Source organism: Dendropsophus ebraccatus, chromosome 7 (assembly GCF_027789765.1).
Source record: "Dendropsophus ebraccatus isolate aDenEbr1 chromosome 7, aDenEbr1.pat, whole genome shotgun sequence".
Classification (NCBI taxonomy): domain Eukaryota; kingdom Metazoa; phylum Chordata; class Amphibia; order Anura; family Hylidae; genus Dendropsophus; species Dendropsophus ebraccatus.
Window position 1 is genome coordinate 6,486,091 of NC_091460.1, and position 27,882 is coordinate 6,513,972.

The 27,882-nt window shown below is 48.9% G+C and overlaps 1 protein-coding gene across 6 annotated transcripts; it reads right to left on the reverse strand.

Moving 5' to 3' along the window:
* On the reverse strand, positions 1-27,779 carry LOC138797245 (probable N-acetyltransferase CML1). Of its 6 annotated transcripts, none has more exons than XM_069977130.1 (3): positions 27,758-27,779; positions 22,239-22,863; positions 532-702 (listed from the first exon to the last, which is right to left on the reverse strand). In XM_069977130.1, exons 2-3 carry the CDS (start codon positions 22,852-22,854, stop codon positions 629-631), a joined length of 690 nt encoding a protein of 229 aa, XP_069833231.1. In that variant the 5' UTR covers positions 22,855-22,863; positions 27,758-27,779; the 3' UTR covers positions 532-628. The 6 variants fall into 6 exon arrangements, with proteins under 6 accessions (XP_069833235.1, XP_069833234.1, XP_069833231.1 ...); XM_069977129.1 differs by lacking the exon at positions 27,758-27,779 and adding an exon at positions 25,961-26,036; XM_069977131.1 differs by lacking the exons at positions 22,239-22,863; positions 27,758-27,779 and adding exons at positions 7,597-8,212; positions 18,205-19,133.
* Positions 27,780-27,882: the final 103 nt, after the last annotated feature.

Genomic DNA, 27,882 nt, shown 5'->3' on the forward strand with positions numbered 1-27,882 from the left:
GACTTGGAAAGGTTTCTTTATTTTTCACCTGCGAATGGGAAGGTCAAAGCAGTAGAACAATACTGTGAAGCCAACGATTTTTGCCATCAGAGCCGGGGCTAAGGCAGTTCTAGTTTTCTTAAAACCCATCTTCTCATACATCTTCCAAGCATCAACTTGAGGGCTTGAGGTCTCGAGGACCACCGCCTCACATCCTCTCTCTCGAGCGAAGTCAATGACCGTCCTGCACAGGGCTTTAGCAATTCCCTTGCCCCGATATTTTTTGGGAACTGACAGCCTCAAGAGTTCTACCTGTCTCTTTCCTCCAGGATGATGGGCTGGAACAGCGGCTACCATCCCGGCCACCTCTCCTGCAGACTCCGCCACCCAAAAGCAGCAGCTATCTCGTTGGAGATAATACTTCTGTATATCCGACATGTCGTCATCAAGACAGTGCCAGACGTAGATCAAGTAGATGTATTTATGGATGACATACAGGAGCCCTATATCAAAGATCAGTCCTAGGATGGACATCAGGAATGATCCGGTGAGATGGAAGAGAAGAAGAAACGTCACAAGAAGAAACGCCCCGGTACGTGGGAGACGAAGGGCAATATGGAAGGCTGTCCTGGTATGCTCTGTTAATCCATTAGCAAAGATCTCCCGAACCCTTTCGTAGTCCGAGTCCTTGTAGAGCCTGATCTGGTATTGGAACATGTTTTCCTTCAAGAAAAAGGAAACTGTGAGTTAAGCAACTGATCATGTATAGCAAATCTCCTCTCTATAATGTACTGAGAATGCGTAAGATCATATTATTATTGCAACTTAAAGGGGTTTTTCAGCATTACAAAAACATGTCCACTTTTTTTGAGAGACAGCACCACTCTTGTCTCCAGTTCAGGTGTGGTTTGCAATTAAGCTCCATTCACTTCAATGCAACCAAGTCTGCACCCAAACCAAAGACACAAGTGGTGCTGTCTCTGGAAGAAAATGGCCATGTTTTTGCAGCGCTGGATAACCCCTTTAATTCAAGAAGAAATCTGTAAGTGTGAATGCGTCAAAGCTTGCAGACTCATTTTAGCTGACCAGTTCCATTTCTGACTGGGTCCTTAGCACATAAACAGATTTACATGGGCACATTCTCACAGTCAGACATACAGACATGCATATGCACATACAGCCCATATAATGCCATATTGTGCCTAATGTAGCACTCACTACCATAGTGTCAAACACTGCCCTTAAAGATCCATACATTACTCACATAGAGCCAAACATGTCCACCATGTGCCCAGAAAGTGTCACATGACCGAGAAGGGTTCAATGTAAGTCTATGTGGTTGTCGCGCTCGCACAGATACACAGAGTGCACATATACACAGAGTGCACATCTCTCTACACCTTTTCTCTTGATTGGTTGTAATCTAAAAAATCAGACCCCAAAGAGAAGGACTTATGACATGTCTGTGTGACATTAAAAAAGTTTTCTTTTGGTGATAGGCACACTTTAAGGACTTTTAGCTGCAGTTGTGAGGTACAGTGATGGGTCCAATCTCACCCCATTTCTACATAGCCCCCTGTATTGATCATATAATGATATTTTGTGTTTACTGCATATCGTAACAAAAAGATTCCAAAGAGTAGCAGTCATTACCATTGTGCCAAACACTGCCCTGAAAGAGTCATATTGTATACTACATGTGTAGAGACAAACATTTCTTGCAAAGCAGTGCCCAGAAAGCGTAACACATTGTCCCTGTGTATCTATTGATTTTCTTAACTTTCCTCTTACAGTCTCAGGCTGGGTTCACACTATGTATATTTCAGGCTGTATTTGGTCCTCTTGTCAGGTCCTCATATTGCAACCAAAACCAGGAGTGGATTTAAAACACAGAAAGGATCTGTTCACACAATGTTGAAATTGAGTGGATGGCCGCCATATAACAGTAAATAACGGCCATTATTTCAATACAACAGCCGTTGTTTTAAAATAACAGCAAATATTTGCCATTAAATGGCGGCCATCCACTCAATTACAACATTATGTAAACAGAGCCTTTCTGTGTTTTCAATCCACTCTTGGTTTTGGTTGCTATACAGCCTCAAATATGCAGCCTCAAATATACGTAGTGTGAACCCAGCCTAAAGAAGTCTAAAGTTTTTTTTATCCCCGACTCATATGATCAATAAGGCCACATATCATAAGTCTATAGGGCCATCTTGCTCACAGACATATAGATCACATCTCCCTATGCCTGTTCTAGGATTGGTTGAAATTTTAACACTCTTACAAAAGTTTTCTTTTGGTGACACTTTAAGGCACACTTTAGTGACGTTTAGCTGCATTTTTGGGGTACAGCGATGGGTCCAATTTCACCCCATTATATGAAATTATGCCTATTTTGTTATTGGGAGAATGTCTATTTTATAATTCAGGCACAGCAGACATTCTAGATGCCAATGACTCACAATGTAAACTCACCATCCACTTCCACTGTTACATGATTCAAAATGTTTCGAGCGGTTCAGCTTTTTGTGTTACGGGGGAATAACTGTAAATGTTTCTTCCTTTATTACAACTGGTGACATTTTACTGGTAGATCTGTAAGGATCCAGGACTTCCATTAGCTCAGAATACTTTTACCTTACAGTGATGCTCCCCCAGGTAGGATGCCCCTAGTAAGTAGTTAACCACCCTCCCCCCAGCATGCCCCTAGTAGGTAGGTAAACCCCTCCCCCTAGCATGCCTCTAGTAAGTCATTAACCCCCCTCCCCCAGTATGCCCCTAGTAGGTACTTAACCCCCCTCCCCCCAAGGGGGGACAAAATCCCCCATGCCCTTCCCCCTCACACTATGCCACTGGTCTTGCCTGCTGGCATTCTCCTCCTCTGGCTTGGCATCCCTTGGACAAGTGCACACTGTACTTTGTCCCCATAAATGCCCTGTCGTCATGTAGTCATAGCTTACTTCAGAGACTCTCATGCTGGTCTTCCTCAACTGAGCAAAAGTGATGTTACATTACTCTACTCTGTTCTGCCCGAACCTTTGCCTGATGGACCATGTCTTCTGTCTGTTCCTTTGCTGCCACACAAGGATGATTCAGGCATAGCTTTTGGAGACCACACTAAGGGTGATGATGCAGAGGTCCCTTTTAAAGGGATAAGTGGTGAAGCCCTACACTAACGTGGCCCAATAATTGGCTGTGCAAGGAAGCAAATGAGATACTATCAGCAAAATTGGTGATCACTTACACAACAAGGCACAATAAATCACATGGCCAGGGTGCACGAACGATCGCTGCATTGTTTGTGCAGCCATTTAAAGCAAATGTACCACTATCGGCTAAATGATCGTTTCTCGATGAGTTTATTAATGATAATCGATCCATGTTAAAGGGCCTTAAGTAGAGATGAGCGAACCTGGAGCATGCTCGAGTCGATCTGAACCCGAACGTTCGGCATTTGATTAGCGGCGGCTGCTGAACTTGGATAAAGCCCTAAGGCTATGTGAAAAACATGGATATAGTCATTGGCTGTATCCATGTTTTCCAGACAACCTTAGAGCTTTATCCAAGTTCAGCAGCCCCAGCTAATCAAATGCCGAACGTTCGGGTTCGGATCAACTCGAACCCGAACCCGGTTCGCTCATCTCTAGCCTTAAGTCTAAAGCAACCCAGCAGCTTTACGTAGGCTACACGACCCATGGCTCAAATTTTTGAAAGTGGCCATGAACAACAAGCCCCTCATTTACATCAAATTAGCCTCCCCCCCCCCCCCTCAACCCAATAATATCAGAGGGGTCATCATATATGAAGACACCATAGGAGCATTAGGGAAATTCTAAACACTACTGCACCACCAGGGACATTAAAAGTACTAATGGTCCTCTAAGTATAATAGGAAAATTATGCCACATGACTACCAAGGAGAAAGATCAACATGGAAATAATAAAAGTACCAAGAATGAAAATCAAAGCCCTCTAGTTCATCAGGGATGTTATAAGTACTTCTGGACCACCAAACATATTTGGGAAACTACATAACCATGATTACTAGACTGTCAAGAATGTTAATGAATTAAAACCTCTGGACCACCAGGAATACTGAAGAACTCCCCAGTCACACAACTACACCGTTCATCTTTATGGAAAATATGACATGCTCCAAACATCTGTCACGGCCGCGGCGGCGTCCCGCGTTCCGGGCCGCCGCCGCGACCGCTTCCTGCCCCATGCAGCAGCCGGTGTCCATAGTCGGGGACCCGGCGCTGCTATCACCTCGGCCCCGGGGGGCGCCTCACCTCTCCACGCTCCTGTCTCCCGCTGTGCCGGCCGGCGCGCGCGTCCCCGCCTCCTCGGGCGCGCGCGCGCCGGCTGTCTCAGATTTAAAGGGGCAGTGCGCTCCTAATTGGTAGTTGCACCTAATCACTCCCCTATAAATCCCAGCATGCCCTGTCCCCTGGGTTGGAGCCTCTACATGCTTCCCATAGCGTTTGGCCCAGCTCCCTGTTGTTCCTGTGTCCTGTCCGTTACCTGGTCCCTAGTCCCTGTTCCTGAGTCCTGTCCGTTACCTGGTCCCTAGTCCCTGTTCCTGGTTCCTGTTCCCCTGTCACTCCACCTGTTCCTGTGTCCAGCTTGTCACGTGCTCTCTCATCTGCAGACTATTGCCTGTGCCATCTCCAGCCACGCCTCGCCTGCCGACACCAGCAACCAAGCCAGGGGTAGCGACCTGGGGGTCGCCTGCCGCAGCAAGTCCATCCCGCCTTGCGGCGGGCTCTGGTGAAAACCAGCGGCCCCTTAGACTCCGCTCCCTGGTGAGGTTTGTGCCATCGCTGGTGCCGGTCCAGTGGATCCACTACTCCGGGCGTTACAGTAGGCTCCAACCATGGATCCCGGCGAGGTGCCTGATCTCCGTGATGTCGCCAGAGTGGTCACTCAGCAGGCGCAACAAATCCAGAAGCAGTCACAGCAGATCCAGCAACTCACTGCCGCCTTACAGCAGCAGACTACTGCCCAGCGCACACCACCTCCTGACGCTTCTTCTTCACTCCGACTGGCCCTCCCAAGCAAGTACTCTGGGGACACTAAGTTGTGCAGAGGATTCTTGACTCAGTGCACCATGCACATTGAACTTTTGAGTAGTCAGTTTTCCACCGAGCGCTCTAAAGTGGCTTTCATCATCAGCCTATTAGAAGGTAGAGCCCTGGCCTGGGCCACGCCACTGTGGGACCGTGATGATCCAGTTGCTGCCAATCTCCGGGCCTTCCTATTCGAGTTTCGCTCCGTCTTTGAGGAACCTGCCCGTGCTTCTTCAGCCGAGACTGCTCTCCTCAACCTCTCTCAAGGCAGCTCCTCTGTTGGTGACTACGCCATCCAGTTCCGCACCCTGGCAGCCGAATTGGACTGGAACGAGGCCGCCCTATTGGCCACCTTCAAGAAGGGCCTGTCTAGTCGTGTTGAGAGACGTGCTCGCTGCCCGAGACCTGCCTACCTCCCTGAACGAACTCATTCTACTGGCCACCCGAGTTGATACTCGTTTTTCGGAGAGGGAGGAGGAGGTTCGGCATGAACATTTACTAACCCGTTCCCGTCGCCATCCCCAGCTGGCGCCGGTTTTCCAGAATCCTGACCTTTCGATGTCCCAACCCTCTCCTGAGATTCCTATGCAGGTGGAACGGGCTCACCTGACGCCTGATGAAAGAATCCGGCGCCTGGAGCAGAATCTCTGTCTCTATTGCGGGGGTTCCGATCACTTCCGGCTGGGATGTCCCCTACGTCCCCAAACATCCGGAAAATGCTCGCACCTAGGTCCGGTGGGACAGGTGTCCCTAGGTGTGAATGCCACCATTCCAAGTCTGTCTATGCCAGTTTCCATCCGGACTCTCTCAGGACGTAATCATCAGACTACTGCCTTCCTCGATTCTGGGTCAGCAGGCAGTTTTATTGCGGCAACATTGGTCCAAAGATGGCGGCTACCCGTGACCCGACTAGCCAGGCCCCTGACTATCTCCTCGGTCACGGGCGAAATTCTTACCGACCGTGTGTACTACCAGACCGCATCTTTAGTCCTCCAGGTGGGTCCTTCACATCAAGAAGAGATATCCTTCTACGTCCTGCCCCATTCTTCCCCCGCGGTCCTCCTGGGACTCCCGTGGCTACAAGAACATGCCCCTCAGCTGGACTGGAGAACCGGGGAGATTCTCACTTGGGGTCAGGACTGTTCCCACCAGTGTCTCAAGTCACCTCAGACCAAGTGTATTATGTCATTTCCTGTCCCGGCCAAGCCTCTATCCGGCCTACCGGCAGAAGACCAAGACTCGGCGGATGCCTTCTCTGCCGAGGTGTACCCTCTCCCCGTACCCAAGACTAAGGTCGTGTCCTCTCACCACCGGAAGAACTTACAGAAGGTCCTCGTCCACAGACCCACAGTCCCTTGCCATGTTTTACCGCCTGATCGCCTAGCACCAGTCGTCACCTCCTCGCTTCAGAGAGTACCCCCCGGAAAGACTCATGTTCACCCTGCGCTTCGAAGAGGTATTTTGAAGTGGGGTCATTCCTCGTTGGAAGCCGGGCACCCTGGAGTCCGTAAGACCGGCCAACGGATCTCTCGCCACTACTGGTGGCCTAGTCTGTTTCAAGATGTCAAAGACTTTGTGGCTTCCTGTGCCATCTGCAGGCAAGAAAGAGGGGGAGGCCAAAGGGGGGGGGTACTGTCACGGCCGCGGCGGCGTCCCGCGTTCCGGGCCGCCGCCGCGACCGCTTCCTGCCCCATGCAGCAGCCGGTGTCCATAGTCGGGGACCCGGCGCTGCTATCACCTCGGCCCCGGGGGGCGCCTCACCTCTCCACGCTCCTGTCTCCCGCTGTGCCGGCCGGCGCGCGCGTCCCCCCCACCTAGGGCGCCGCGCGCGCCGGCTGTCTCAGATTTAAAGGGGCAGTGCGCTCCTAATTGGTAGTTGCACCTAATCACTCCCCTATAAATCCCAGCATGCCCTGTCCCCTGGGTTGGAGCCTCTACATGCTTCCCATAGCGTTTGGCCCAGCTCCCTGTTGTTCCTGTGTCCTGTCCGTTACCTGGTCCCTAGTCCCTGTTCCTGAGTCCTGTCCGTTACCTGGTCCCTAGTCCCTGTTCCTGGTTCCTGTTCCCCTGTCACTCCACCTGTTCCTGTGTCCAGCTTGTCACGTGCTCTCTCATCTGCAGACTATTGCCTGTGCCATCTCCAGCCACGCCTCGCCTGCCGACACCAGCAACCAAGCCAGGGGTAGCGACCTGGGGGTCGCCTGCCGCAGCAAGTCCATCCCGCCTTGCGGCGGGCTCTGGTGAAAACCAGCGGCCCCTTAGACTCCGCTCCCTGGTGAGGTTTGTGCCATCGCTGGTGCCGGTCCAGTGGATCCACTACTCCGGGCGTTACAACATCCACTGGATAATACACCATGTTAATACCATTTTATTAATATACTATCAATATTCCTGCAATACGGTTTGAGGTAGCGAAGAAACCAGCAAGGTTGACGTCAACGACTATGGAGCAGATGTTGCAGGCTTAGCGTTTCCTACTCCTGGGATGGGAGGTTATATTTATAGACCAAGATCCTGAAGTCCAGGAATTTAGACAACAGACCTGGATGATAAAATGTGCATGTGTGCCTGAAGCTGAGCTTCTCGTACAATTTCTGGGCCTCTATTTGTGATAGGGTGGTGGTCAGGTCCACAGCCTCGCAGCCTCTCTTCCGGGCAAAGTCAATGAGGGTCCTGCACAATGCTTTGGCAATCCCTTTCCCTCTGTGATGCTTGGCCACTGAGAGTCGTCTCAGTTCCAGATGTTTCTCTCCTCCGGGCTCAAAAGAAGGAAGAGCAGCGATGGTCCCTATGACTTCACCATCTGATGACTCCGCCACCCAGAAGTTGTAACCGTCCCGCTGCAGGTAATATTTCCAAATATCCAACATGTCGTCAGAGAGGGCGTGATCTATGTAGGACGTGTACAAGTAGCGGGCACCAAACCATACAGCGACTACAGCTATGGCCGCCATAAGGATGGAGATCGGGATAGACATGAGGTTTAGAGCTGGAAGGGTCAAGGCGGCCAATACCGGAAGGCAGATGTGTGGTAGCCGTACCGCATGGTGAAAGGCTTTACTGCTGTGCTCCACGAGTCCACCCGCGAACAGATCCCTGGCCACATCATAGTCAGAGTCCTTGTACAGTCGGATAAAGTAGTCAGACATGGTGGCGCTCTGCAAGAAAGAGCAAAATGCAACTAACCAAAACTAAATTAATGGGGGGGTTTCATACTTACTATCCCTCTGTTCGTAGACCACCTTAGCACCGGTCTCTTCACTTTCCGGTTTTGGCTTCCCTTGATGCGCTTTGACTCCTGTGATGTCCAAATCTGTGCCCCTTTTGCAAGCGCCTGCCCCGTCTATTCATTCCCCGTCCCCTCTCTCTCGTCAGTTGTGCCCCTAAACACACACGTTCCTAGCCTGTGCAATGTACATTGCAAAGTGATACCTGCAGGATTGTCATCCCTGATTAGGTCAGGGCTGGTGGAGGGATAGCCATACCTTCCAACTGCCCTTGCTTATCCCTGGAATGCCCTACCTGCATGTGTCCCTTCTAAATACCATCCAACCCCCCACCCGCACGCGTGTATCCCGGGAGTGCTACTGACTGCCCCCCTGATCCGGTGCTGACAGTGACGCTTTTACTGTGAGAGCTTATCATGGGTGTTCATAGTTAAAGGGGTTAACCAGCGCTACAAAAACATGGCCAATTTTCTTTCTCTCTTGTCTCCAGTTCAGGTATGGTTTGCCGTTAAGCTCCATTTACTTCAATAGAACTGAGTTTTAAACACCACCCAATCTGAAGACAAGAGAGGGGGAAAAGTGGCCATGTTTTTGTCGTGCTGGATAACCTCTTTAAAGCATCACTATCAGCACCCGGCGGCTCACAGTGTCCACTGCAGAGCCGGAGCCGTTGGCTCTCCACTCCGCATTGGCTTTTCACCCTGTCTTGTGGCCGCAGGCATCATTCTGCCTCGGCCACAAGAAGTCGCTTCCTTCCCCAGCTCCGGGCGAGTGATGACGTCACTCGTCGCTGAGAGCTGGAAGAGAAGACACTGGAGGAGTCAGGTGAGTATATGGGGTTTACATGGGGGGCTTATTACTAGAGGGAAGGTCTTACATAGTGGGGGGCTTATTACCAGAGGGAAGGGGCTTACATAGAGGGGGCTTATTACTAGATTGGGGGGGCGAGGCTTATTATCAGGGGGGGCTTATTATCAGAGGGAAGGGGCTTACATGGGGGGGGGGCCTTATTACCAGAGGGGGCTTACATTGGGGGCTAGGGCTTATTACCCGAGGGAAGGGGCTTACATTGGGTGGAGGGGGGCCTATTACAGGGTGGGCTTATTACCAGAGGGGGGGCTTGCGTGGGGGGTCTTATAACCAGAGGGGGGGCTTACTACCAGAGGCAAGGGGCTTACATGGGAGGCTTATTACCAGAGGGAAGGGGCTTATACAGATGGGGACTTTGTGTAGATGGTGAGGATGGTGACAAGTTCAAAGAGCCTAAAATATTTGTCTGGCAGATTGACGAGGCATTGCCAGGAGAAGTCTTCATAATGATTGGGCCAGATGGAGAAGAAAAAAAAAGGAAAGTGAGCTACTCCGATCAGAGAAGACGTCACTTGTGAGTCACGCGATTTAACTGCACTGTAATCACTTTTATGGTGTGCAGAATCTGCCTCCATATGGGCCAGAGTATGGGGGAATATTAGTATTTGCATAGTGGATGTTATTTAGCACTGGTAAGATGGTATAAGTAACTATGTGGTGAAGGTGTGGTGATAATATTTGATAATGCTACTATGTGATGTGGCTATGGAGTTATAGAGCGCAGGTATGGGCGTGGCTACGTCCCTCTTTCTTTCCAGCAAAAGTTGGGAGATATGCATATAGCTGCTTATATGCTGGGAGGTAGCAGTCATGGAGGAAAGAAAATCTCCCCCTCTTTCCTCACAAACTCAAAGGACACTGAATAGATGTTGGAAAAATTGTCCATAACAGCAATTTTACAGGCTAACACTAAGCCGCAGCCTAGTAATGGAAGCCACCAATCAGAAAGCTTCCACTTCTAAGCTTGGAAAGTGAGTAAGAAAACATACACAGAGAATAAAAAATATTTTAAAAAAGCATCCCCACATCACTCCATGACCAATAAAGCTGGTCATTGACGTAGTCCACTGAATCCGACATAGTCTTCAGGATATTGGTTTCTGAAACACAAGAGAGAGAGAGAAGAAAAGGAAATGGAGGGGACTCTTCCCTGCTGTGCTAACCGCGTCGACTTAAACATACACTACCGTTGGGACCTGGCCCTGCCCCCAGTCCACAAGCGTATTTGCTAAAAGCTGCAGCTAGCACAGCAGGAAACACCGCCCACAAAGTGCTGAAAGGCTGCATTTCCATCACATGTTTTTAACATAAATGCAGTATGGGAACACAGCCCAACACGTACTCCTCCACGCTTCTGTCCGTATTGCATCTTCCTCTGCACTGCAGCCTCTAGTGATAGTCACCAGACGCTGCAGTGCAGATGAATACACAGCGAGGAGCTGGGAAGGGGGAAGTCCTGGCTGTGGAGCAGAGCACCTGTCATTTTGGCAGCAGCTCTCCTTCCTTGTGGCCAGGTACCTGCTCCTGTCAGAGACTGATTCTTTTCTTACAAGGTCCAGTCTACAAGATGATGGTCTGCTAAAACCCTAAGAGGGGCAATAACTACCCAAGGGACCTATCCTGCCTACATCTGGGTAGATCACACTCTACCAATTATTTATCAAGAAGTCCTTCAGCTGCTCGGACTATGACTATGCCCAGTGATGGCAAAGAGCAGATAAAGCTGACGTAGCCTACTGGACCTTTGTGGTAGGTAGGTGATACAAGGTCTCCAGCAGAACATTGCCACACTGCCCCCACCATCTTGTCTTTTTCCCATAGTGCATCCTGGTGCCATCTCTTCCCAGTTAAGTGACACACAGGCACCTGGCCGTCCACATGATGGAGAATGTGACCGATAAGACCAAACGCCTTCTTCCAATGCTCCATGCCCCGGGTCTAGTGCTCACATGACCATTGTAGACATTTTCAGGGGAGGACAAGTTTGACACATTTTAGGCCTCTTTCCACAATTTTAAAAGTTTAGATGTCATATATTGACGTCTGTCAAACATTTGGTGTTTGATATCTATTTAAAGGGAAACTATCAGCAGGTTAGGCAAATCTAACCTGCTGATAGCTCCCTAGTGGGCACGGGGCCACTGAGGAGGAAGGTATATCTCTTACCTTCATCGTCAGCGCCATTCCTGTGCTGTTTATTCTGAAATCTTCTGCCCCATAAATATTAGGGGGGTGGTTCACTGCGTGGGGGGAGGTGCTTGGAGGGACGGCTTACTGGGCACAACTAACAGCACAGGAACGGCACTGAGCATGAAGTTAAGAGACATACCATCCTGCTTGGTGCCCCGTGCCCTTTAGGAAGCTATCAGCAGGTTAGATTCGTGTAACCGGCTGATAGTTCCCCTTTACACTAAATTATTCTAAACTTAAAGAGATTGTCCAGGAAAAATTTCCGATGGCTCCATAGGAATGAATAGAGCTGTGGGTCATGTGCCGTACCTGCGGCTATATTCATAACAAATAAGCCGGGGCTCGATACAGAGATCAGCGCGGGGTATGGAGGTCGGACCCCCCTGCAATCTCTTACTTTTCCCTTGTCCTGTGGATAGGGGAAAAGTAAATTTTTCCTGGACAAACTCTAAGTTTTTGTATGATATGATGTATCCCAGAGCCATAAAAGCCACTTCTGCCGGCCACCATGTAACCCTATAGACACGTTCAGCATGTCAGGAGCTACATGGAGATAACGTGACCTTCAGCTGCAATGAAGGGTCCTCAGTGTCTACACATTAACCAGCAGGATAAGAACCATAAAGCCCTTATCTCCTCGTACTGTAAATGATGGGGATCAGCTGATGGTTTACAGGTGAGGTCACATTGAGTTCTTGCCGTCCATTTAATAGATTGGTTTAATGGAAAGAAAAATCGGGTTCATTTATTTGCATACGTTTCGATTTGGTTTTCATTGACTTCCATTATAAAAAAGAAAAAAGGATCACAAAAGCGACCGAAATGCATCCGGACTTTTTTTTTCTCTTGTGAACGCTTAAAAAATGAAAAATGGATGCATTTTGATCCGTTTTTTAAATCTTTTTTCAGACCGAAACAAATGCACAGACACAGTAGCGGATTATAATAGGTCCATTTTGGGTAGTAGCCCGCGGCCCCCGAGTTGCGTGGTCAGTGGTGTATTGTCTCCTGGCACTTACTGTGAATTTGCACAAATCAGGGCAAAACTCCAAAGGGACAGGAGAGGAGAATCAGTAAAAATAGGGGGCAAGGTGACCAGTCTGGGGTGGGGGAAGGAGCATACAGGATGACCAATCTGGGGTGGGGGAAGGAGCATACAGGATGACCAGTCTGGGGTGGTGGCAAGAGGATACAGTGTGACCAGTCTGGGTTGGGGAATACAGGGTGACCGGTCTAGGGTGAGGGCAGGGGGATACGAGGTGAAAAGTCTGGGGTGAAGGTAGGGGGATACAGGGTGCCCAGTCTGGGGTGAGGGAAGGGGAATACAGGGTGCCCAGTCTAGGGTGAGGGCAGGGGGATAAAGGGTGCCCAGTCTGCGGTGAGGGAAGGGGAATACAGGGTGCCCAGTCTGGGGTGAGGGCAGGGGAATACAGGGTGACAAGTCTGGGGTGAGAGAAGGGGAATACAGGGTGCCCAGTCTAGGGTGAGGGCAGGGGGATAAAGGGTGCCCAGTCTGGGGTGAGGGAAGGGGAATACAGGGTGCCCAGTCTAGGGTGAGGGCAGGGGGATAAAGGGTGCCCAGTCTGCGGTGAGGGAAGGGGAATACAGGGTGCCCAGTCTAGGGTGAGGGCAGGGGGATAAAGGGTGAAAAGTCTAGGGTGAGGGCAGGGGGATACACGGTGACAAGTCTAGGGTGAGGGCGGGGGGATACAGAGTGACAAGTCTAGGGTGAGGGCAGGGGGATACAGGGTGACAAGTCTAGGGTGAGGGCAGGGGGATAAAGGGTGACAAGTCTAGGGTGAGAGCAGGGAGATACATGGTGACAAGTCTAGGGTGAGGGCGGGGGGATACAGGGTGACAAGTCTAGGGTGAGGGCAGGGGGATACAGGGTGACAAGTCTAGGGTGAGGGCGGAGGGATACAGGGTGACAAGTCTAGGGTGAGGGCAGGGGGATACAGGGTGACAAGTCTAGGGTGAGGGCAGGGAGATACAGGGTGACAAGTCTAGGGTGAGGGCGGGGGGATACAGGGTGACAAATCTAGGGTGAGGGCAGGGGGATACAGGGTGACAAGTCTAGGGTGAGGGCAGGGAGATACAGGGTGACAAGTCTAGGGTGAGGGCAGGGAGATACAGGGTGACAAGTCTAGGGTGAGGGAAGGGGAATACAGGGTGACAAGTCTAGGGTGAGGGCGGGGGGATACAGGGTGACAAGTCTAGGGTGAGGGCAGGGGGATACAGGGTGACAAGTCTAGGGTGAGGGCGGGGGGATACAGGGTGACAAGTCTAGGGTGAGGGCAGGGGGATACAGGGTGACAAGTCTAGGGTGAGGGCGGGGGATACAGGGTGACAAGTCTAGGGTGAGGGAAGGGGAATACAGGGTGACAAGTCTAGGGTGAGGGCGGGGGGATACAGGGTGACAAGTCTAGGGTGAGGGCGGAGGGATACAGGGTGATAAGTCTAGGGTGAGGGCAGGGGGATACAGGGTGACAAGTCTAGGGTGAGGGCAGGGGGATACAGGGTGACAAGTCTAGGGTGAGGGAAGGGGAATACAGGGTGACAAGTCTAGGGTGAGGGCGGGGGGATACAGGGTGACAAGTCTAGGGTGAGGGAAGGGGAATACACGGTGACAAGTCTAGGGTGAGGGCGGGGGGATACAGAGTGACAAGTCTAGGGTGAGGGCAGGGGGATACAGGGTGACAAGTCTAGGGTGAGGGCGGAGGGATACAGGGTGACAAGTCTAGGGTGAGGGCAGGGAGATACAGGGTGACAAGTCTAGGGTGAGGGCAGGGGGATACAGGGTGACAAGTCTAGGGTGAGGGCAGGGGGATACAGGGTGACAAGTCTAGGGTGAGGGCGGGGGGATACAGGGTGACAAGTCTAGGGTGAGGGCAGGGGGGATACAGGGTGACAAGTCTAGGGTGAGGGCGGGGGGATACAGGGTGACAAGTCTAGGGTGAGGGCAGGGGGGATACAGGGTGACAAGTCTAGGGTGAGGGCGGGGGGATACAAGGTGACAAGTCTAGGGTGAGGGCAGGGGGGATACAGGGTGACAAGTCTAGGGTGAGGGCAGGGGGGATACAGGGTGACAAGTCTAGGGTGAGGGCGGGGGGATACACGGTGACAAGTCTAGGGTGAGGGCAGGGGGGATACAGGGTGACAAGTCTAGGGTGAGGGCGGGGGGATACACGGTGACAAGTCTAGGGTGAGGGCGGGGGGATACAGGGTGACAAGTCTAGGGTGAGGGCGGGGGGATACAGGGTGACAAGTCTAGGGTGAGGGCAGAGGGATACAGGGTGACAAGTCTAGGGTGAGGGCAGGGAGATACAGGGTGACAAGTCTAGGGTGAGGGCAGGGAGATACAGGGTGACAAGTCTAGGGTGAGGGCAGGGAGATACAGGGTGACAAGTCTAGGGTGAGGGCAGGGGGGATACAGGGTGACAAGTCTAGGGTGAGGGCAGGGGGGATACAGGGTGACAAGTCTAGGGTGAGGGCGGGGGGGATACAGGGTGACAAGTCTAGGGTGAGGGCGGGGGGATACACGGTGACAAGTCTAGGGTGAGGGCGGGGGGATACAGGGTGACAAGTCTAGGGTGAGGGCAGGGGGGATACAGGGTGACAAGTCTAGGGTGAGGGCAGGGGGATACAGGGTGACAAGTCTAGGGTGAGGGCGGGGGGATACAGGGTGACAAGTCTAGGGTGAGGGCGGGGGGATACAGGGTGACAAGTCTAGGGTGAGGGCGGGGGGATACAGGGTGACAAGTCTAGGGTGAGTGTGGGGACAAAAGACAGCAGGGTCATGGGAGCAAAGTATTGGGGGGGGGGGCAATGGGGGATATTCTGATATTCTGGTGTAATTCGGGGTATGAACTAATTTTGGGGTCCAGTATCTGTATGTAGGGGTCTGGTTGAAGTCTGGAATAATGTGAATGCTGCTGCCATAATTAGGGGGGGGGGGGGGGCAAGCTTGGTGAACAGCCCAAGACCTATGGTGAGGGTAATCCGCCCCTGAACACAAATGCATCCAGTTTTTCGTTAAATGGACTGCAAAACAGTGTGAACCCAGCCTAAGACTGATTTCTGCAGATGATCTCTCCTGGACTGCGGATGACACCGACGGAGGCCTCACACCTGAGAGTCCAGGATGGCTGGAGAACGTTCTCTGTTACTAACAGATTATAGCCAATGTGTTTACAAAATCGGGAGAACTTGGAGAAGATCATACACAGTCGCCGTATATAATATCAGTCAGAGGCTGTGCCCATTAACAATGCCAGCTAGAGGGTACCACAAACACAATGTGAGCGAGATAGTAGTGCCCCATATAGAATGAGAACTAGAGAGTGCCCCATACCTACTACCAGTTAGAGAGTGCCTTATACATACTACCAGCCAGAGAGTGCCCCAAACATACTACCAGCCAGAGAGTGCCCCATACATACTACCAGCCAGAGAGTACCCCATACATACTACCAGCCAGAGAGTGCCCCATACATACTACCAGCCAGAGAAAGCCCCATACATAATACCAGCCAGAGAATCCCCCATACATACTACCAGCCAGAGAGTACCCCATACATACTACCAGCCAGAGAGTGCCCCAAACATACTACCAGCCAGAGAGTGCCCCATACATACTACCAGCCAGAGAGTACCCCATACATACTACCAGCCAGAGAGTGCCCCATACATACTACCAGCCAGAGAAAGCCCCATACATACTACCAGCCAGAGAGTACCCCATACATAATACCAGCCAGAGAGTGCCCCATACATACTACCAGCCAGAGAATCCCCCATACATACTACCAGCCAGAGAGTGCCCCATACATACTACCAGCCAGAGAAAGCCCCATACATACTACCAGCCAGAGAATCCCCCATACATACTACCAGCCAGAGAGTGCCCCATACATACTACCAGCCAGAGAGTGCCCTATAAATACTACCAGCCAGAGAATGCCCCATATATACTACCAGCCAGAGAGTGCCCCATACATACTACCAGCCAGAGAAAGCCCCATACATACTACCAGCCAGAGAATCCCCCATACATACTACCAGCCAGAGAGTGCCCCATACATACTACCAGCCAGAGAATCCCCCATACATACTACCAGCCAGAGAGTGCCCCATACATACTACCAGCCAGAGAAAGCCCCATACATACTACCAGCCAGAGAATGCCCCATATATACTACCAGCCAGAGAGTGCCCCATACATACTACCAGCCAGAGAGTGCCTTATACATACTACCAGCCAGAGAGTGCCCCATACATACTACCAGCCAGAGAGTGCCCCATACATACTACCAGCCAGAGAGTGCCCCATACATACTACCAGCCAGAGAGTGCCCCATACATACTACCAGCCAGAGAGTGCCCCATACATACTACCAGCCAGAGAAAGCCCCATACATACTACCAGCCAGAGAGTGCCCCATACATACCACCAGCCAGAAAGTGCCCCATACCTACTACCAGCCAGATAATCCCCCATACATACTACCAGCCAGAGAGTGCCCCATACATACTACCAGCCAGAGAGTGCCCCATACATACTACCAGCCAGAGAGTGCCCCATACATACTACCAGCCAGAGAATCCCCCATACATACTACCAGCCAGAGAGTGCCCCATACATACTACCAGCCAGAGAAAGCCCCATACATACTACCAGCCAGAGAATGCCCCATATATACTACCAGCCAGAGAGTGCCCCATACATACTACCAGCCAGAGAGTGCCTTATACATACTACCAGCCAGAGAGTGCCCCATACATACTACCAGCCAGAGAGTGCCCCATACATACTACCAGCCAGAGAGTGCCCCATACATACTACCAGCCAGAGAGTGCCCCATACATACTACCAGCCAGAGAGTGCCCCATACATACTACCAGCCAGAGAAAGCCCCATACATACTACCAGCCAGAGAGTGCCCCATACATACCACCAGCCAGAAAGTGCCCCATACCTACTACCAGCCAGATAATCCCCCATACATACTACCAGCCAGAGAGTGCCCCATACATACTACCAGCCAGAGAGTGCCCCATATATACTAACAGCCAGAGAATCCTCCATACATACTACCAGCCAGAGAGTGCCCCATACATACTACCAGCCAGAGAGTGCCCCATACATACTACCAGCCAGAGAGTGCCCCATACTTACTATCAGACAGAGAGTGCCCCATACATACTACCAGCCAGAGAGTGCCCCATACATACTACCAGCCAGAGAGTGCCCCATACATACTACCAGCCAGAGAGTGCCCCATACATACTACCAGCCAGAGAGTGCCCCATATATACTAACAGCCAGAGAATCCTCCATACATACTACCAGCCAGAGAGTGCCCCATACATACTACCAGCCAGAGAAAGCCCCATACATACTACCAGCCAGAGAGTGCCCCATACATACTACCAGCCAGAGAGTGCCCCATACATACTACCAGCCAGAGAGTGCCCCATACTTACTATCAGACAGAGAGTGCCCCATACATACTACCAGCCAGAGAGTGCCCCATACATACTACCAGCCAGAGAGTGCCCCATACATACTACCAGCCAGAGAGTGCCCCATACATACTACCAGCCAGAGAGTGCCCCATACATACTACCAGCCAGAGAGTGCCCCATACTTACTATCAGACAGAGAATCCCCCATACATACTACCAGCCAGAGCATGCCCCATACATACTACCAGCCAGAGGATATGCCCAAATACACACTACTAGACACTTAGTGCAGCAGAGAGTGCACCATAGATATCCCCCCCCCAGAGTGCGCCCTCAAACACAGTGCCAGCCATTGAGCACTCCCCTACATCACACTCTGTACAATAATCCCCACTTACCTACTCAGAGCCCCGACTCCACTCTGCGAGCGATTCCACACTCACTCGCCGTTTTCTGCCCTTTGGACTAGTGGAGGTCATATATTTTATTACATTATATAATATTGCATACAAGGTATTTACAATGAGAATATAACCATCCAGCCCGGGAGTATGAAGCGCGGTGGTCAGAGTTTACATTAGGACACGTGAACCCTGTCCCGGGGAGGAGATTTACAGCATAAAACCACCAGTCGGGTGAAAACACAGGTACGCGGCGATCTTGGCTAATCCCTTCTTTATAATATATTGCAGATAATCTTCTTACAGGCTTACGTATAACTTACCCAATCAGGGCGGAGGAACTCACAACTTACCATAGGACATTGTAGCTCCTATTAATTTCAATAAAATATGTCATAACATAAAGGTAAAGATGTTTTTCAGGATACCCCCAGGACGGGAGGTAGTGGGTCTCAGGATATGCTACCTGATCAATGTGTTGAGAGTCAAATTTCTCTCTCGCCTTAAGAACTATGTTCACACTGGTCATGTCCCAGTGGCTGTCTTTAGCAAAAGTGTATTTGAGCTGCAGTTTACTATGGCAGGATGCAGGTCTGAATAGAGACGTGACAAGAGGAGCCTCAGGCCCATGCAGGTACCAGAAGAGCTATGAGGTCCTTGTGGAGCTTACCCTCGCACACAAGTCTCAATATTTGTCTCCATTTCTCAGATTCCTCTGCTACAATAAAACCTGAGCTGTGGTTTGCTGTGATGGGCAAATCAGACAGTTTTAGCCCAGATGATTTTGGTTATTTCTGCCTTATAGTGTGTATTAGTGACATTAAAGTGGTATTCCACTCAAACATAGCCTTTAATATGTTGCTGCCCATGGTGAGACTAACAGTAGGTGATGTATTAGTAGGTGATGTATTAGTAGATGGTGTATCAGTAGGTGGTGTATTAGTAGATGGTGCATTAGTAGATGATGTATTAGTAGATGTATTAGTAGGTGGTGTATTAGTAGGTGGTGTATTAGTAGGTGGTGTATTAGTAGATGTATTAGTAGGTGGTGTATTAGTAGATGGTGTATTAGTAGATGTATTAGTAGGTGGTGTATTAGTAGGTGGTGTATTAGTAGATGTATCAGTAGGTGGTGTATTAGTAGATGGTGTATTAGTAGATGTATTAGTAGGTGGTGTATTAGTAGGTGGTGTATTAGTAGGTGGTGTATTAGTAGGTGATGTATTAGTAGATGATGTATTAGTAGATGTATTAGTAGGTGGTGTTTTAGTAGGTGGTGTATTAGTAGGTGATGTATTAGTAGATGGTGTATTAGTAGGTGGTGTATTAGTAGGTGGTGTATTAGTAGGTGGTGTATTAGTAGGTGGTGTATTAGTAGGCGATGTATTAGTAGATGGTGTATTAGTAGATGGTGTATTAGTAGATGTATCAGTAGATGGTGTATTAGTAGGTGGTGTATTAGTAGGCAATGTATTAGTAGATGGTGTATTAGTAGATGGTGTATTAGTAGGTGGTGTATTAGTAGATGTATCAGTAGGTGGTGTATTAGTAGGTGGTGTATTAGTAGATGTATCAGTAGCTGGTGTATTAGTAGGTGGTGTATTAGTAGATGGTGCATTAGTAGATGATGTATTAGTAGATGTATTAGTAGGAGGTGTATTAGTAGGTGATGTATTAGTAGGCGGTGTATTAGTAGATGGTGTATTAGTAGGCGGTGTATTAGTAGATGTATTAGTAGGTGATGTATTAGTAGGTGGTGTATTAGTAGATGTATTAGGTGGTGTATTAGTAGGTGATGTATTAGTAGGTGGTGTATTAGTAGATGGTGTATTAGTAGGTGGTGTATTAGTAGGTGGTGTATTAGTAGATGTATCAGTAGGTGGTGTATTAGTAGATGTATTAGTGGGTGATGTATTAGTAGATGTATTAGTAGATGGTGTATTAGTAGATGTATTAGTAGGTGGTGTATTAGTAGGTGGTGTTTTAGTAGGTGGTGTATTAGTAGGTGATGTATTAGTAGATGGTGTATTAGTAGGTGGTGTATTAGTAGGTGGTGTATTAGTAGGTGGTGTATTAGTAGGTGATGTATTAGTAGGTGGTGTATTAGTAGGTGATGTATTAGTAGGTGATGTATTAGTAGATGGTGTATTAGTAGGTGGTGTATTAGTAGGTGGTGTATTAGTAGGTGGTGTATTAGTAGGTGATGTATTAGTAGATGGTGTATTAGTAGATGGTGTATTAGTAGATGGTGTATTAGTAGATGTATTAGTAGGTGGTGTATTAGTAGGTGGTGTATTAGTAGGTGGTGTATTAGTAGATGTATTAGTAGGTGATGTATTAGTAGGCGGTGTATTAGTAGATGTCTATTAGTAAACGGTTTATTAATAGGTGGATTTTTAGTATGTGGTTTATTAATAGGTGGTTTATTTTTCAGTCTTTTGTACAGATTGATTACAAGTAGAGATAAGTGAATCACTCAGAAATTTGTTTACAAACAAATCTCACACAGAACAATAGTCGTTAGTTACAGTCGTTATAACGTTCATTACTGCGATTGTTTACTCCAACTGATCCCAGTAAAAGAATGGACAATGGGGAATTCCACTGAACGATTATAGAACGAATGTTCAATTATTGCAAACGATTAGCGAAGGTTAACAAAGTGAATCTGGCGAATCTCAACGAGATGAATTAAACGCAGGTTTAGGGTGCGTTCACACCTACAGGATCTGCAGCAGATCCGCAGCAGATTTGATGGTGCAGATTTAGTGTTGTGTTCAGTTATTTAAATGAAATCTGCTGCGGATCTGCAGCAGAAAATCAGCTGCAGATCCTGTAGGTGTGAACGCACCCTTAGTCAGATTTGCTTTGCTCATCTCTAGTTACAAGGAAAAAAACTAAATGAGATTATCCTGGGTCTGTCTGCAATCTCAGGACTATCTCCAAGTGTGGAATAGTCCTGGAATGTGGGCCTGTAAGACATCCCTGGACTCCCAGTGGTAAAAGTAATAGGCACATTACACATACCCATGAAACCACCAGAGATATATCTGCCACCAGGGACAATGGAAATACCACCGGACCATCTGAGACATTATAAATAATGCTGGACCACCAGGGACATTCTGAGCACCACTGGACCACCAGGGAAATTGTGAGCACCACTTGACCACCAGGGACATTCTGAGCACCACTGGACCACCAGGGAAATTCTGAGCACCACTGGACCCCCAGAGGCATTCTGAGCACCACTGGACCACCAGGGAAATTCTGAGCACCACTGGACCACCAGGGACATTCTGAGCACCCATGGACCCCAAGGACATTCTGAGCACCACTGGACCACCAGGGACATTCTTAGCACCACTGGACCTCTAAAAATAGTCAAACTACCACTGGGCCATCTTTATAAGTGGTATATTTCACTGCTGCGTAGGAACGTTAGAAATCCCATTAATAAACCTTAAGGCATATTAGAAAACTAACACCGATAAAATGATAAAACTTTTACCCCATCAAGAATATTATAGAAGCCTCTTGGACAACAAGAACCTTACTAATACCCCTGGACCACCAGGAATACTTGGAAACTATCTACCCACCACCACTACACCACCGAGAATAGAAATGAAATCACTGGACCACCAGAATTATTATAAGTGCCACTAGACCACCAGGATCATTATTAGTACCACTGGAACACTAGAAACATTATTATTGCCACTGGACCATCATTGATATAATTAGTACCACTGGACAATCAGAAATATTTGGGAAATTATTTACCCACCACTACTACTACACCACCGAGAATAGAAATTTAACCATTGGATTACCAAGGATTCCAACTCCATAAGTACATAAGGACTCCATAACCGTACAACCAGACCAGGAATGAAATACAACAAGGACTCCTGGTATGTCCCAATTCACATGGTATGATGATAGTACTTGGGGTAAGCTTGAAGTCAACCACTAAGCTGCTGGGATGTCATATTTATAGGCCAGGAAGCTAAAGCCCAGGAACTCACTCAGGGGCCCCAGAAGGTACAAGGTGTCTGTGTGCCTGAAGCCGAGCTTCTCGTACATTTTCTGTGCCTCTATTTGTGATAGGGTGGTAGTGAGGACCACGGCCTCGCAGCCTCTCTTCCGGGCAAAGTCAATGAGGGTCCTGCACAACACTGAGCCGATCCCTTTCCCTCTGTGATGTTCGGCCACCGAGAGTCGTTTCAGTTCCAGATGTTTCTCTCCTCCAGGCTCAGAAGAAGGAAGAGCAGCGATGGTCCCTATGACTTCACCATCGGATGACTCCGCCACCCAGAAGTTGTAACCGTCCCGCTGCAGGTAATATTCACGAATGTCCAACATGTCATCGGAGAGGGCGTGATCTATGTAGGACGTGTACATGTAACGGGCACCAAACCATACAGCGACTACAGCTATGACCGCCATAAGGATGGAGATCGGGATAGAGATGAGGTTTAGTGCTGGAAGGGTCAACACAGCCAATATCGGAAGGCAGATGTATGGCAGCCGTATTGCATGGTGAAAGGCTTTATTGCTGTGCTCTACGAGTCCACCCGCGAACAGATCCCTGGCCACATCATAGTCAGAGTCCTTGTACAGTCGGATAAAGTAGTCAGACATGATGGCACTCTGCAAGAAAGAGGAAAAGGAATATTACATAGTTACATTGTTACAGAGGAAAAAAGGTAAGTCCATTAGGTTCCACCAAGAGTGGTGAGAAGACGTGGATGAAGGAGGCGGCTATAGGAAACTATAGGGAGGTCTGTGATTCCAGTGTGCAGCTTCATGGTCCGCAGCTTCTGTGAATGCAGCCTTAGGTGTGTGGTGGTCGAGCTACTCCTCTCGATACTGCTACTCGGCCACTTCTGTGATGACTCTAGTGACTCGGGCGTAGGTATGACAGGTGAGATGTTGGTACCTGTTTTGGCCGGTTTGCTATCACCATTGGTCGGTAACCACCGGGTTGAGGGTCCCTTGGGCACTTGTCACAGTAACCTGGAGTGGTATTGGACCTAGCCGGGATGTCGGTACCGCCACCCACAGAAAGGTACAAGTAACCCAAGGAAAACAGTGGTGTGTGTGGGTGCAGGTGCAAATAGATAAGACAGATTCCTGTGCTTTTAGTAAAAAAATAGAACACTTCACTGAACAAGGCTTGAGATGAACAGTACACGTAATACAGTTACTGCAAATCTTCATACTGTACTGAAAGGTAGCTGCCGACAGTGAGGTAGAACCAGTACTTTTTAGGAGTAGGTGCTTTGTGGAAGTAAGTGCTTTGTTGAGGTAGGTGATTTGCAAAGAGAAGGAAGAGGAGAGGAGTTGCCAGATGAGCCCTGTCCAATGTAGTATATGTGCTCTGCCGGAACAGGAGTGTAGAGAAGAAGAGATAAGTGATACTCGTACACACGTATAGACTATAGTCTGACCGCCTTCTGCCCTGCAGTTGCGAGCTACTTTTCCTGCTAGGGTAGCATTGGTTATCTGGGTGTAGCAGGTTCCCGAGACTTCCCACTCATCCTGGGCTGCGCAGTAGGATACGTAGACCTTTACTCTGGTAGCTTTGTCCTACTGGGGTCAGTTCTTCTAGTATCAGAAGACTGCCCTACATGTTTTAGAAGGGTTCCTGGCATGGGGAAGGGCTATCTTAGGTGCAGTCCCTCTCTGTAACCTCTGTGGCAGCTTTTACCTCAGGAAGGGAGAGAGTTATTAGCACTCGGCCTGTGACAGGATATTTCTTCATTTATTCATCATACCCTCCATCCTCCCCTTACTCCAGGCTGATACAAGTACTCCACAGATTTACTGCTCTTACAGTGGAGAACCAGCTTCTGAGGTAATTCAGTACTCTGCAGTCACAATCAGTGTTGTATTTGGATTTGAATGTTGTAGCCTATTTGCAGATTACTGCAGGGGGCACTAATATAAGGAGTATCCCCATGGTGCAGTGCCGACTGGTGCATATATGCCTCCCCCTCCCACACTACATTTCTGTACATAGCTGTAAGGGGTTAATAACAGGATACTGGACTGTGCTGCCCCCTACTGGACACAATTGGTAAGGGGCTACACTGATACTAGCACAATTGATTGAGTTTAGCTATTGAGAGGTAAGTGTATATACATACACTTGTATACAGATGTATATAGAGCCCAGGTGATACAGTGAGATGTATATACAGCCGGGGGATACAGTGAGATGTATAAACAGGGGATACAGTGAGATGCATATACAGCCAGGGGATACAGTGAGATGTATAAACAGGGGATACAGTAAAATGTATATACAGCCAGGGGGATACAGTGAGATGTATATACAGCTGGGGGATACAGAGAGATGTATATACAGCCGGGAGATACAGTGAGATGTATATACGGCCGGGGGATACAGTTAGATGTATATACAGGGGATACAGAGAGATGTATATACAGGGGATACAGTGAGATGTATATACAGGGGATACAGAGAGATGTATATACAGCCGGGAGATACAGAGAGATGTATATACAGCCGGGAGATACAGTGAGATGTATATACAGGGGATACAGTGAGATGTATATACAGGGGATACAGAGAGATGTATATACAGCCGGGAGATACAGTGAGATGTATATACAGCCGGGGGATACAGTGAGATGTATATACAGAGGATAAAGGGATTTAAATATACAGCCGGGGGATACAGTGAGATGTATATACAGCCCAGGGGATACAGGGAGTTATATATACAGTTTGGGGGATACAGTGAGATGTATATACAGGGGTTACAGTGATTTGCATATACAGACGGGATATACAGTGAGATGTATATACAGCCCAGGGGATACAGTGAGATGTATATACAGGGGATACAGTGAGTTGTATATACAGTCTGGGGGATACAGTGAGATGTATATACAGCCCAGGGGATACAGTGAGATGTATATACAGCTGGGGGATACAGTGAGATGTATATACAGCCCAGGGGATACAGTGAGATGTATATACAGCTGGGGGATACAGTGAGATGTATATACGGCCGGGGGATACAGTGAGATGTATATACAGCCGGGGGATACAATGAGATGTATATACAGCCGGGGGGATACAGTGAGATGTATATACAGGGGATACAGTGAGATGTATATACAGCCCAGGGGATACAGTGAGATGTATATACAGGGGATACAGTGAGTTGTATATACAGTCTGGGGGATACAGTGAGATGTATATACAGCCCAGGGGATACAGTGAGATGTATATACAGCTGGGGGATACAGTGAGATGTATATACAGCTGGGGGATACAGTGAGATGTATATACAGCCGGGGGATACAGTGAGATGTATATACAGCCGGGGGATACAATGAGATGTATATACAGCCGGGGGGATACAGTGAGATGTAGATACAGCCGGGGAGATACAGTGAGATGTATATACAGGGGATACAGTGAGAAGTATATACAGCCCAAGGGATACAGTGAGTTGTATATACAGCCAGGGGGATACAGTGAAATGTATATACACGGGGATACAGTTAGATATATATACAGCCGGAGGATACAGTGAGATGTATATACAGCCGGGGAGATACAGTGAGATGTATATACAGGGGATACAGTGAGTTGTATATACAGTCTGGGGGATACAGTGAGATGTATACAATCTTGTGTAGTCTCAGTGTATCTCAGGGTTAGGAGAATATACCTGACTCCCAGTGACAGTCTGTAGGTGGCGTCATATACCTCCCTGGGGTGAGGGCTCCTCGTATTCTATCCGGCCACGAGACAAGTAGAACAAGTCGGAGGATTGTAGTTGTGTGCGGCCCGGCCCCTTCCCTGCTCCCTCCCCACTTCCTCCCTGAGATCCATCCCTGTCCTACAGCCAGCACTACAGCTGTCACCACACAGGAGAGCTGTCACCACACAGGAGAGCTGTCACCACATAGGAGAGCTGTCACATAGCTGTCACCACACAGGAGAGCTGTCACATACAGGAGAGCTGTCATCACACAGGAGAGCTGTCACATACAGGAGAGCTGTCATCACACAGGAGAGCTGTCACATACACAGGAGAGCTGTCACCACATAGGAGAGCTGTCACCACATAGGAGAGCTGTCACATACAGGAGAGCTGTCACATAGCTGTCACCACACAGGAGAGCTGTCACATACAGGAGAGCTGTCACATAGCTGTCACCACACAGGAGAGCTGTCACCACACAGGAGAGCTGTCACATAGCTGTCACCACACAGGAGAGCTGTCACACACACAGAAGAGCTGTCACACACACAGGAGAGCTGTCACATACAGGAGAGCTGTCACATAGCTGTCACACACATAGGAGATCCATCACGCACACAGAAGAGCTGTCACCACATAGGAGAGCTGTCACACATATAGGATAGCTGTCACACACACAGGAGAGCTGTCACACACACAGGAGAGCTGTCACCACATAGGAGAGCTGTCACATACATAGGAGAACCATCACTCACACAGGAGAGCTGTCACCACATAGGAGAACTGTCACACACATAGGAGAGCTGTCACACTAACAGGAGAGCTGTCACACACAAAGGAGAGCTGTCACCACATAGGACAGCTGTCACATACACAGAAGAGCTGTCACCACATAGGAGAGCTGTCACACACACAGGAGAGCTGTCACCACATAGGAGAGCTGTCACACACACAGGAGAGCTGTCACCACATAGGAGAGCTGTCACACACATAGGAGAGCTGTCACACACATAGGAGAGCTGTCACATACACAGGAGAGCTGTCACATACAGAGGAGAGCTGTCACCACACAAAAGAGCGGGAGGACCGCCTGGAAAACTGGTATACAACCTATGGCTATGGCTGTATCCCAGGTTTCCAGGCGGTCCTCCCGCTGTATCCACCCTCTCCACGGAGCAGGCAGACAGTGGAAATCATTGCCGAGAGTTCGAGTTCGTACGAACCCCAACCTCGGCCGGTTCTGACCATCCCTAATTGGGACCATACACATTGTAAATCCTGAATGTGCCAGAGCCAGTACTGAGCACTATATGGTGTATTCTACCCTCTGTGTCTGAGTTTTGAGGAAATGACTGTATGATTAACATTTTTGTGGATAAGGGTTACAACATCTCCTTTTCTATTATTAGCCGGAGAACCATATACCTGGCCTACCCCAAAAAACGTTTTAACCTAAAATAATTATCAGACAAATGGGATTCCTGTAAAAGTGCCACGTCCACTCTTAGTCTCTTCAATGTTTAAGAATTAGCGTTCTTTTTGAAGGAGGACGCAATCCTATTACATTCCAGGATATTATTTTCATAAAGGCCAAGAGAGGAGGAAAAGTGAGACTGGGGTCCTGGGAGCCGTAACATCATGAGATCTAAAATTTTTGCATATAATAGGTACGTAGAAATATAATAGAATAGCACAATATCACTAAATATGAGAACATATATAACACAAGAAAATTGTACCAACTGTATAAACAAGCAAGAAAGAAAAGCAAGCGAAATAATGTCTTTGTAAGACTTCACCTTTTCCGAGTAGCAACCATTGGGGTATTCGCCAACTCCAAATGGGCGGGCAATTGTCAGGAATGTGCAGTAGCCTGGTGTGAACTGGGCCTGGTTTTTGCTTTTGTGTGACACATCCGATTGCT

Coding starts and splice junctions, on each gene's coding strand:
- LOC138797245 (XM_069977130.1), bottom strand. CDS start 22,854: ATGTCTGACTACTTTATCCGACTGTACAAGGACTCTGACTATGATGTG. Junction 703..22,238: donor GTACCTTCTGGGGCCCCTGA/GTGAGTTCCTGG, acceptor TTTTTCTTGAAG/GAAAACATGTTCCAATACCA.